Source organism: Tenrec ecaudatus, chromosome 10 (assembly GCF_050624435.1).
Source record: "Tenrec ecaudatus isolate mTenEca1 chromosome 10, mTenEca1.hap1, whole genome shotgun sequence".
In the NCBI taxonomy this organism is placed as follows: domain Eukaryota; kingdom Metazoa; phylum Chordata; class Mammalia; order Afrosoricida; family Tenrecidae; genus Tenrec; species Tenrec ecaudatus.
The window spans coordinates 75728964-75741942 of NC_134539.1; the positions used below are offsets into that span (position 1 = coordinate 75728964).

The 12979-nt window shown below is 41.2% G+C and overlaps 1 protein-coding gene across 13 annotated transcripts in view; it reads right to left on the reverse strand.

The window, feature by feature from the left end:
• Nucleotides 1–12979, reverse strand: part of PRRC2B (proline rich coiled-coil 2B) — a 99171-nt gene that overhangs the window by 33110 nt on the left and 53082 nt on the right. For all 13 annotated transcript variants that reach the window (XM_075560614.1, XM_075560612.1, XM_075560613.1 and 10 more), the window contains 2 exons: nucleotides 3092–3182; nucleotides 605–797 (listed from right to left, as the gene is read on the reverse strand). In XM_075560614.1, the coding sequence (XP_075416729.1) occupies nucleotides 605–797; nucleotides 3092–3182 (284 nt within the window). The remainder of the gene's footprint in view (nucleotides 1–604; nucleotides 798–3091; nucleotides 3183–12979) is intronic.

The following is a 12979-nucleotide window of genomic DNA, read 5'->3' on the forward strand; positions in this document are numbered from 1 at the left end:
GTTTAATGTTAGGAAGCCTGACAGGCACTGCTTTGACGAGTGCTCAAAGCTACACTCTGGACAAAGGGAAACATGGTCACCGAGCAGGATGCAATGAGAAGAGTGTCATTTCTATGAGACCCCCTGGCTGAAGGTCTAAAGCATGAGAAAACACACACAAATTCAATTTCAGAAAATAGCTGACCCTTAATCTTCGAACGCATCAAGCCCTGAAAGATGAGCAAAGGCTTGGAACTGTCACATGCTACAAGAAATGGGACAATTCAAGGCAATCTATGATTCTGAATGGAATCCTCTGGCTATAAAGGACGTGAATTGGTACCAGTGGTAAAGCTGAATGGGGCCTAAACATTTTCTGCCTGCACTACAATTTCCCGAGAGATCGGTTAGCAAGGTACTTTTCAAATCGTTCAGGGGAAGAAACAAAAATGCATATCCAACTTTCCTCTAAGTCTGTGACTGTTAACTCTGCGGTGTGCAAACTAGGCCTAAGGCACCTAACTAGAGGATCTATTATAATCCCCTTAACTTCAAATTCTGATCTAATGAATTTCCAAAGAGCTCAGCAGCGTGGTGCACAGTCCTTTGCAAGTGTGCGTAGTACCTGATAGTCAGGGCCCGGGGCCCAACCGTGAAGCTTCCTCGAAGGTGGCTGAGCTTCTGGCACCTTCCGGACAACACGGGATATGCCCACTGCTTCGCTCCAATCTTTTCCTTCCTCTTGGGTACGCTTGGCATCAGTACTGTCCGCAGAGCTCATTGACAACTGCCGCTGCCTTCTAGGATCCCAACTATTCCTACGACAAACCACAGTCAGTGTTAGTTTCCCCAATGAACCCAATGAAGGCCTGATCTTCCTGGAAGGCAGTCCTTGGACATTACAAAGTTAACTCACCATACACTGATCTCCTTCTTCGTACTAGATATACTACAGGTGAGCAAACATGCCCAGAATACCAAAATTCAATACAACACCACCAAGTGATTCATATATCACACTCTGGGTAAGATATTTAATCTCTAAATTGATTCCCAATAAAGAAGTCAGAGAAAATCAACGAGTTAGGAATGGCTAAAGTATATGCATTCATGTATGTGTGGTTAAGAGAGAAAAATGAGGCAGGTAAGGTGGTTCATATCACAGAAAGGACAACGACTGCTATGAACGTCTGCCTGTACTTTGTGAGGGAGAACACAAAAAGTTCCTTAATCCATCAGGGCAGATTCATGTTTTCTGGAGATGACTAAGCACAGTATGAAGTATAGGATGACAGGAAGGAGAAGAAAGGAGCCTGTTACCACTAACTAGTCTAGAAAAGGATGCTTGGACAGGAAGGGATGGACGAGGACAGAAAGATGTCTAAGATGACTGTGAAGCTGGGATTTGGACTTATCAACTAGCAGAGAACACAATGAAAACACAGCAGGCTTAGGAGGAGATGGTTGGTACGCTCTAAAATTTGAGGTGACCCTGGTCATAGCCAGTGGCAAAATGGGTCCAAAATTAGTGACCTATTTTGATCAGTTGAATGTTTGATTCAGGTCAATTGAAAGAGACAGGGAACAAAAAGTCCTGTTGCTTAAATAATTCTCTAAGATTTTATATCTTGCTGAGCTTAGTGTTCCAATAATTGACCCAAAGAGATTTATTCATAAGTACATCTCAAGTCTTGAGAGCAAAGAAACAGCCTCAGTTAGTTCAATCCTGGGTGTAACACCAGGGGAGCAGTGGCAGAGGACCATTACACACTCTCTCCACAACAGGAGTAACGACTTCTGGGGGTTTGAAGCAAAAGATGAAATCACAAAGAAACAAACTTGTAAATTTGACTATATAGACAATTATTAATAAAACAAAAAGAAAAGCATCTTTGATAAGCACTCACATCCAAATAATAGGAAACAGTCACATTTTAAAGGGAAACACAGTAAAGTCAATAGAAAAGTAAACAGACGAAGAAAGCAATTTTCACACAAAGGGAAGAAGTTTGAAACGCAACAGTAAATGCTACTGAAAATTATGATTAAAAACTAGAGTGTATAACAACAACAAAAATTTAAATAAAATCTAGGGTATAAAGGGGAAGGTGGGGAGGGGAAAGGGGGAACCAATCACAATGACCTACCCCCTCCTTAAGGGATGGACAACAGACAAGGGGGTGAGGGGAGACATTGGGCAGTGTAAGACATGAAAAAAATTATAATTTGTAAATTATCAAGGATTCATGAGGGAGGAAGGGAGGGGAGGGAGGGGAAAAGATGAGGAGCTGATACCAAGAGCTCAAGTAGAAAGAAAAAGCTATGTAAACGATGATGGCACCATATGTACAAATGTATTTGAACCAATGGATGGATGTATGGCAAGTGATGAGTTGTATGATCCCCCAATAAAAAGATAAAACAACAACAACAAACTAGAGTGTAAAGAAAAGGGACATGGATGGCAGGAGAGGCTGTCAGGAAACGGGGGGCTAACGACAAGTACAAGGAGGAAGAAACGTCCTGGCGATTACTGCACCACAGCAATTGTGATAAAGGCTGCACGACTCTTATGAACGACTATTGAAATGTATGATATGTAGATTTCATGTTGGCAGAACTGTAAAAGAAAATTTAATTTAAAAACATAAACTACAGAGGCAAGAGAATAATGAAATATTAGCCAAAGATGATAGGAATAAAATTAGTCAAATTAAGCAATTTTAACAACAAAAAAGATTCCCAATGTACTTTAACATATTCAAGGCTCCGAGACATCTTGAAACAAATTTCCCAAATTCTCTCGGATATAAACCCCTTGTGTGATGACACCCACAGACAACCTGTGGGAAGAGTAGATACACTTTGGACAACATGGGGTTACAATCGCCAGGCTAGGTCTACCTGAATGTAAACCCGGGCTCTCCCTCACTTACCAGCTACTGTTCCTCATCAGGAGAGTGAATAATATCTGCACCATAAGAGGTGTCTGGGTAATTAGGAAACGCATTTGGGATTCATAGCCTGTGGTAGTGCTTATAAGCCCTGAGGCACATAGATACTGCTTCAAGTTACACGGGCATGATGCACGAACCTGCGTGGGGATTCTTACCACTTTGGTCTGCCATCCTTTACAACTTCTTCCTCCTCTTCATCATCACTGAATTTCAACTTCTCAGAATAGTCCACTTCTTCATGAAGGCCTGCAACAGTAGGAAGGTCCAAGAAGAAGGAGAAAATGAGCCTCTCAACATTCCGTAGCTTACTACATGGAGCTTCTCTGAGCCAGAAGTTATGTTAGCCCAGCTGTGGAATAACGCAAACCACCCAGCTATCACCAAACAAACCATGCAGGTAAAAGGGGAAGGCAAATCTAGACGATTGGCAACACCTAAATATTAGACACTATGTACACCTCATGACTTTACCAAAAGAGTGAAACAAAATCTCACGGGGGGGTTGGGGGGGGGGGGAGAAGGCAATGACCTATCGGACAAGGAACTAATTTCAAAAATGTGTAGAAACTTCAAAACCGCAATAAAATACAATTCAATTTAAAAATAGCCAGAGAACATCACCAAAAAAGACATTCATACCAAGGACTCAATTAGAAAATAAATGTTTAGAAAACGATGATTGCAACATATGTACAAATACACATTGATACAATTGATGTGTGGATTGTTATAAGAGATGAAAGAGCCCCCAATAAAATGATTAAAAGGGGGGGGGGAAGGCCATTCACAGGACCAATAAATACAGGAAGAAATACTTGCAATCATTACCGATTTGAGTGATTAGAATCACGACAACGAAACCAAACAGAAGCATACAGGGACAAGGTCATGAAAACTTCTTTACATAACAAAACACCTTTAAGGAGTAAGTTGCTTCCCTGGGAGGTCAGGATCATGGTGTCAGGGACACCAAATAGAATTGGCATAGCATAGGCCACAAGACTTTGTGGAGTATGAACTGGGGCTTTAAATGCTCGTGAACAGCCACTTTAGGAGCAACTACTTACTGATTATTTCCTGTCCAGAAGAAAGAAGAGTGAAGAAAACGGAAGACACATGGAAATAATTCATCCAATGGGCAAACAGACCAAGTGAACACCGGTCTCCAGGACACCAAGACCAGAAGAACCAGATCATGCCCCATTATCATTTGCTCTGAAAGAATCATGTTAGAAGGTCTTAGATAGGGGGACGAAAACCAGATCAAAACTCCAAATTGTAAAAAATGAGACTTAGTGGTTGGAGAGACTCTGGTGGAACCCCAGGCTTATTGTTCACACCAACTCTGAAGGTTTGGAGACGAACTCACTTCGAATGGCTCAATTTTCAGCAAAATAATAGACAATTCTGTGAGGGAAAGAACACTGAAGAGGTGTGTCCTCCTGAGAATATTCAATGTTTGAGATCAGCAGGGCAGCGTTTTTCCCAAGACAAAGCGGAAAAGGGTTAGGAAAAGAGGAATGAAAACAGGAAGCACAGGGAAGAAAGGGGCCAAGTGACGTCACCTTGTGGGGACTGAAATCAGTGACATGCAACAAAACGTGTACAAACTGTCAAGTGGAAAACCGAGATGCTCTGAAAACATAAATCATAATGAAATGCTAGAGAAAAGTGTGAAGGGCAGTTCTAGCCTCAGATTCGCCTTGTCGTAGATCAGGCGTCCTCATGCCACATGCGGCCTGCCAAGGACACTTATCCAGCCCACCAGGTGCTGTTGCCCCGTATGTGCAGTGTGCATAGGAATTTACTCATCGTTTGTTTTTTTAAACTATCGTCCGGCCCTCTAATGGGTCTGAGGGACAGTGAACTGGCCCCCTGTTTAAAAAGTTTGAGGACCCCTGTCATAGATAATAGTTTTAAAATCTGGACAAAATACTTTAAAAATACATTTGCTAAGTATAGGCAAGTGAACAAAAGAGAGGCAGATATGAAGTAGGAGTTTACCCTTGCAATACAGAAATATTACCCATGAGAGGAATTACCGTAACCCAAATGAAGGCTGAGCATGATAGTAAGACAAGAGGAAAGTAAAAGGAAATAGAGGAAAGAGCTAGGAGGCAAAGAGCATTTATAGAGGTCTAAATAATGGCATGTACATATGTAAAAATATTTATATATGAGGATGGGAAATATATTAATGTGCATTTATTTATAGGTTCAGTATTAAGGTAGCACATGTACATTGGGCCTCCACTCAAGTACTCCCTCAATGCAAAAATACTTTGTTATATTAAACTAGCATTCCATGATGCCCACCTTCCTGACACGATTGCTGAAGAGCAGGTAGATAACCAAATGTGATGAAGAAAGCTGATGGATCCTGGCTATCCAAAGATATAGCAACTAGGGTCCTAAAGACTTGAAGGTAAACAAGCGTCCATCTAGCTCAGAAGCAACAAAGCCCACATGGAAGAAGCACACTAGCCTGTGTGACCACGAGGTGCCGAAGGGATCAGTTATCAGGCATCAAAGAACAAAAAAATTCTATCTTTGTGTGCTCACCTCGCCAACACGACCACTGAAGACAAATGGGTGCAAAAGCAAATGTGAAGAAAGCTGATGGTGCCCATTTATCAAAAGATATAGTGTCTGGGGGGAGGAGGCGAGCCAGTCAGGGTGCAGCGTAGCAATGATGAAACATGTAACTTTCCTATAGTTCCTAAATGCCCCCCCCCGCCCCCAACTATTATGATCCTAATTCTACCTTACAAAATCTGGCTAGACCAGAGGATGTACACTGGTACAGCTAGGAACTTTCCAGGGAATCCAAGACAGATGATCCCTTCAGGACCAGTGGCGAGAGTGGCAACACCAAGAGGGTAGAGGGAGGGTGGGATTAGAGAGGGGGAACCGATTATGAGGATCTACATATAACCTCCTCCCTGGGGGATGGACAACAGAAAAGTGGGTGAAGGGAGATGTCAGACAGTGTAAGATAGACAAAATAATAATTTATAAATTATCAATGGTTCATGAGGGAGAGGGGAGCGGGGAGAGAAGGGGAAAATGAGGAGCTGATGCCTGGGGCTTACGTGGAGAGCAGATGTTTTGATAATGATGAGGATAACGAATGTACAAATGTGCTTTACACAACTGATGTATGGATTGTGATAAGAGTTGTATGAGCTCCCAATAAAATGATTAAAAAAAATATTACCCATGAGATCAGAACAAGCCATTTCTCCAAAGATATACAAAAAAGACATGGAATTTAAGTTGAAAAGACAAAAAACATTGTTCCTATTGATATGCAACATGACGGCTTATGTCGGCAACCCCAAGGAATCCGTGAAAGCGACTAAAACCAATGAGGTCCAGTGAAGTGTCTGTTACAAGGTCAAGACATAAAAGTCAACTGCATTTTTGTGACAACAAACCAAGAAAAAGATGGGGAAAACAAAGCAACTCAGTTCCATTTGTAAAAAACATCATAAACCATAAATATTCTGGAATATATTTAACAATAAAAAATTTCAAGACATATACAATGAAACTTTAACACTGGTGAGAGAAATTAAATATTTAATAAATAGATTCATTAGGTTTCTAAATCTAAAGATTCAAAGTTATGTCATATAATAACAAAAGAACAATAATGGTAAATCATAAAATGTAAAAACTTTTGTTCATCAAAAGACTTTACCAAAAACAAAAACCAAAGAAGTTACCCCATAGAATAACTTCAGAAATCATACATTCAATAACCAAAAGTTACATAAACTGTCAAGAACAAGTCAAATAACCCAATCATGAAATGGGCAAAGGACTTGAACAGAATGCTTACCATTTAGGATTTTTTAAAAAAATTAATTTAAAAAGCTCCCGCATCCCCGAAGAAAGAATGCACTTCAGAGGACAGCACTGAAGCTACAGCTCAGGGAAAGGGGCATCTGATCAGAGCACACAGGAGCAAACAGAGGAGACAAAATGGAACAAATCCTGGCCCACCAAGCTTCAAGGATGTTTGATACTCCTGCTAAGAGCAGTCAACGAACAGAGAGGACCATAGGGCTAGCCCAATCACAAGACACCAACACAACATCCCTTACTGACCCATAGCACTATAGGGGACAACACTGGAAACATTATGGGAACTGTGCCTGATGTGACCCTATCATACTGGGGTGAAACACTAAGGGCATGCAACAAAGCAGAAAGTGGAGCAAAGCAATCAAGTCCTGGGGAATACCAAAAATAGATTTTGGTGCCAGGGCATGGAGCCCTATCACACTCAACCGAAAACCGTCCTAAAGGTCAACAAACAGACCTGGCTGGAACAATTTATAGGCTTTTCTTTTTTCTCTCGTTATTTTGTTTTTCCTTTTGTTGCTTTGTTTGACTTTGTCTTGTTTTTGTGCTTGCTTATTAGTTTCCCTGCATGTCTTTCTAGGTAAGATAGGCAGGATAAACAATCCGGAGGAGAAAGCAACGGGTCTGACGATACCGGCGGGGACATGGGAGAAGTGGGTGTTAGCAAACCCAGGGACAAGGGAAAACCTAATGATCTAAAATTGGTGGTGAGGAGGGCATAGTATGCCTGGTCGGGTTTTCTCAAGGGCAATGTAACTGAGAGGAATTACTGAAACCCGAATGAAGGCCGAACACGATAGTGGGACTAGAGGACAGTAAGCGGAAATAGAGGAAAGAACTAGGAAGCAAAGGGCATTTATAGAGGTCTAAATACAGACATGTACATATGTAAATATATTTATATATAACCATAGGGAAACAGATCTACGTGCATATACTTATATGTTCAGTATTAAGGCAGCAGATGGACATTGGGCCTCCACTCAAGTACTCCCTCAAGGCAAGAACACTTTGTTCTAATAACCCAGCAATCTGTGCTCACCTTCCCGCCAAGATCACTGAAGACAAAATGGGTGCATAAGCAAATGTGGTGAAGAAAGATGATGGTACCCAGCTATCAAAAGAAAAAGCACCTGGGGTCTTAAAGGCTTGAAGATAAACAAGTGGCCATCTAGCTGAGAAGCAACAAAGCCCACATGGAAGAAGCACACCAGCCTGTGTGATCATGAGGTGTCAATGGGACCAGGTATCAGGCATCAAAGACCCAGAACAAAAAAAATCATGTATCAATGTGAATGAGGGGGAAGGTGGAGTAGAAACCTAAAGCCTGTCTGTGGACAATTGGACATCCTCTTGTAGAAGAGTCACAAGGAAGAGACCAACCAGTCAGGGTGCAGTAGAGCACCAATGAAATACACAACTTTCCTCTAATTCTTTAGTGCTTCCTCCTCCCCATCACCATGACCTCAAGTCTACCTTACGAATCCCAGCTAAATCAGAGCATGTACACTGGTACAGATAAGAGCTTGCAACATAGGAAATCCAGGACAGATGAGCCCCTCAGGACCAATAGCGAGAGTAGCAATACCAGGTAAGGGGAAGGTGGGGGGAGAAAGGGGGAACCAATCACAATGATTGACATAAAATCTCTCCCACCCCCAGGTGGACAAACAACAGAAAGGTGGGTGAAGGGAGACAGTGAACAATGTAATATATGAAAATAATAATTTATAATTTATCAAGGGTTTCTGAGGGAGGGAATGTGGGGGAGAGAGGGAAAAAATGAGGAGATGATAACAGGGGCTCAAGTAAAAAGGAAATATTTTGAAACTGATGATGGCAACATATGTACAAAAGTGCTTGATACAATAGATGTATACATGGATTGTGATAAGAGCTCTAAGAGCCCCCAATAAGATGATTAAAACAAAACAAAAAATCTCATATGAGCAGTCATGAAAGGTGCAACTACTGGCCTCAAATCCCAAATGTAAGTAGCGATGAGAATCCAAGTGAGGTGTCAACCAAGTCCACATGGAAGAAACCAGCTTGTGTGCGCCAAGGATTGTAAATAATAAAATTCAAATCTGAAGGAGGGAATGGTATCAGACCTTTAACTGTGAACACCTGGTCAGCAAAAGGCTGACAACAGAGGCCCAAAATCCATTTGCAGGATCCACACATGGATTAAGCCTCTGATGAATCCTCTCTGACCATAGTTGTGGGGTGTGAAACACTGTTAGCAGACAGAGAGCAGAGAGCACTGTAAAGTCGACTAGGGCAGACAAACACACCATATATACTCACGTATAAGCCGAGATCTCAGCACATTTTAAATGTAGTTTTTGTGGTAAACATTAGGTGCCCTGGCTGATATTCGGGTCAGCTTATACTCGCTTAAGTTGCAATGTATTATCTTATAATTTTATCTTTCCCCTTATCAATCACTTAACTTTATCTCCCTTTTGACTCATTTTAAAATTGTTCCAGATTTTTTTAAGTGAAGGGGAAATATAGATTAAGCTGCTGGTGAACTGCCTCTGACCATAAACCAGGGATGTGAATCATTGGAAAGTAGATTTTATTGCAAAAGCAGTTAGATTAAAATTTTATCATCTTATCTATCAGTTGTTCTCTTTGCTCCCTTTTAAATTTGTTCTAGTTTTTAATATTTTGTGCTTTTTTTCTATTGAGGTTTTCCTGCTTTGCTCTGTTACTGCTTCTGTCAAAAAATGTTTTTCTATATAAGAAAATCAGGATAGGTTAATCTATACAGACAGTAACTGGATTAATGGTTCCTTGGAAGTATAGCAGGAGGAATATCGGGAGCTAATAATGAGTATAAGAATTAAGAAAATGTTGTAACATTGAGTATGATGACTTTACAACTCTTTATTTTCAAAGTGTAAATTTTTAAAATCACTTATTGCGATCTCATACAACTCTTATCACAATCCACACATCCACCCATTGTGTCAAGCACATTTATACATTTGTTGCCATCATCATTCTCAAATATTTGCTTTCTACTTGAGCCCTTAATATTAGCTCCTCATTTCCCCCTCCCTCCCCATGCCCCCTCCCTCATGAACCCGATAGCTTATAAATTATTATAATTTTGTCAAATCTTACACTGTCTGACATTTCCCTTCACCCACTTTGCTGTTGTCCATCCACCTGGGAGGTTATATGGAGATCCTTATAATCGGTTCCCCCTCTCTACTCTACCTTCCCTCCACCCCCCAGGTATCACCACTCTCACCACTGGTCCTGAAGGGATCATCTGTCCTGGATTCCAACTCTTCTTGATGTCACTGAACTATTGAATTGTATGGTAAGTGAATTATATACCAATCAAACTGTTAAATAAAAACACTAAAAACAAAACAAAATCTACTTCATTCCCACCAGGTGACTAATGTAAGAGGAGAAAACCTAAAATACACACAGAAAACCACAAATACTGGTGAGCCTACAAAGAAAATGATACAGTCCAGTAGAAAAAGAGTATACCAGTGTTGACTGCAGCACCATACACAAAAGCCAAACGCAGAAACGACACACATGTCCGTCATTAGACAAAAGGATAAACAAATGTGGTATATGCAGAACATGGAAAATGACTCAATCGGTAGGAAAATTGGAAGTCTGTATGTTGAGCAAAACAATCCAATCCCAAAAGGACAATTATTTTATGACTTCACATATATAAAAAGACACAAAAATGCAAAAGTATAGAAACTAAAGTTTCTTAGTGTGGCGAGAAAAGAGACAGAAGGGGAAACCGATTGCAATGATTGAGGTATAACTCCCCCCCCAGGGGAAGAACAACAGAAACATGGGTTAATGGAGACAGCGGTCAGTGTAAGACACGAAAAGAAGAGTTTATAGTTTATCAAGAGTTCACGAGGGTGGGAGGAGGGGGAAAAAGACCCTGATACAAAGGACTCAAATACAAAATAAATGTTTAGAAAACGATGATGGCAACATAGGTACAAATATGACTGACACAATTGATGTTTGAATTGTTCTAAGAGCTGTTAAGAACCCCCAATAAGATTAGCTTAATTAATTAATTAAAGCTTAATTAAATAAAGCTTATTAGTGGCTTACCAGGGTCAAGAGGACTTAAGAGTGCTGGAAATATTGCATTGGTTATGGAGTGACACAATGAATTATTATAATTGCTATCAAAATGTTCTATACCAATACAAAGTTTAATTGGCAAAAGATGTAGTGGGATAGATGGATGGTGCTCAGCTACAATTACTGAACATTTTGATTTAAAAACTCTATAGAAGAATTCTGGTCAAAGGGGTGAGAAATGTAGAAAAAAATTTTACATTCTCAAGGACTATGGCCTTTCTGGATAAATGGAGCGTGGATGCACTCCTGAAACTATTTCCTTGAGATAATCTTTATATCTTAAGCCAGAAATATCCCTACAGTCTTCTTCAAATCATTACTAGTTTGGCTTAGCGTACGCTCTTTGAAGAATTGTCTACATGGGATCAGAGCGACAGAGACAGGAGCCATCGAGAGAGGCACAACTCAGGAATGGAGGGCAAGCATAGCTGCACTCTGGAAGGATGCAGTTACCTGCCCTCAACCACAGCGCAGAAATGGCTAGGTGGGTGTGATGTTTTGCCCAGTAACTAATAAATTGAGGGGGGAGGACCACACACACACACACACACACACACACACACACACACACACACAAAGAAACCCAAACAGTTCGTTTCCCCCAGAATAATACACAATCAATAGCATTCCCATGCAATACTGTAGGCTCTTTGAAAGTACTGACAAGTTGGTTTAAAATTTACATGCAAATACCAAGTTAGAATTGTTAGAATAATCTTCGGGGAGAGGACCCAAGTACTTAAATTTATGACTTTGTAGAAAACTGGGTGGGGCATAGTGGCTTACACATCTTGCTCCATGGGAGAAAGATGAGGTTTTCTACCCCGATCAGAGTTATAGTCTTGGGAATTCTAATCTACTCTGTAAGATCACTTAAAGTGGGAATTGACTCAATAGCAGTGAATTTGAGTAACTGAAACTAAGAGCCCCGTTGCCTAAGCACTGGGCAAGGTCAGCAGTTTGAAACTACCAGCAGCTCCAACAGAGAAAGACAGAGCTCTTGGCTCTCATAAACCATTTGTAGCCTCAGAAATCTACACAGGCAGCTCTATGCTGAGTCGGCAGGAGACAGAATCAACTCAAAGGCAGTGAGATGAGCTAAGGTATAAACCAAAAGCAGGTTATTAGTATAAGGATGAACAAAAAGATGAACAGAACGAAATCCAGAATAAGTCCACTGATTTCTGGCACAGGTATAAAAAAATTCGTTAAGACAGGGAAAATCTTATCAACAAATGGAATGAAACTGGCTGTATGTAAAATAACTAAATAAAAACTTCATTTGATATATCACATGTCCAGGAAGTTACTCAACATTAATCAGAGACCTAAAAGTTGAAACTATAAAAAAAATTCCACCATAAACTAAGTGGATTCCTGCCCCTCCCCCGAAAAGAATTTGTTCCAAAGGACGACATTGACTCTGCAGCTATGGGAGATGGACATATTTGATCAGAGCACACGGGAGCAGATGAAGGGGCAGGAGGAGAGAGTGGAGCACAGCCTGGCCCACCAGGCCGTGAGGATGATGTTCCTGAGTAGAGCAGCCAGTCCACAGAGAAAACAACATGGCTGGCCCTACTATGAGACATGATGCCCCTCAGTGACTAAGGGCGATACAGGGGACAGCACCGGAGACACAGTGTGGGAATTGCACCTGACCTGATCCCACCACACCGAGGCAAATCACTGGGGGAGTGCAGCGGAACAGCAAGGGAATGAAGTGGCAAGGTCCCCAGGGAATGCTGAAAGTGGACTTTGGGGCCAGGGCGTGGTGCCCCAACAGACTGGACTGGAAAACGCTCCTAAGGGCCAGCAAACGATCCCTGAACTAACTACAAGCTTTTCTCTTGTGAACTGTTTTGTTCTGTTCTTTGTCAGTGGTTTGTTTTTGTTGTTTTGTTGCCTGGTTGCATACTGTTGCTTTGTTTTCCTCTGTCTTGTTTTCGTGCATGTTAGTGCCTCCACAGGTCTGTCTGAATAGGACAGGCTGGATGAACTATCTGGAGGAAAAACAACGGGACCGA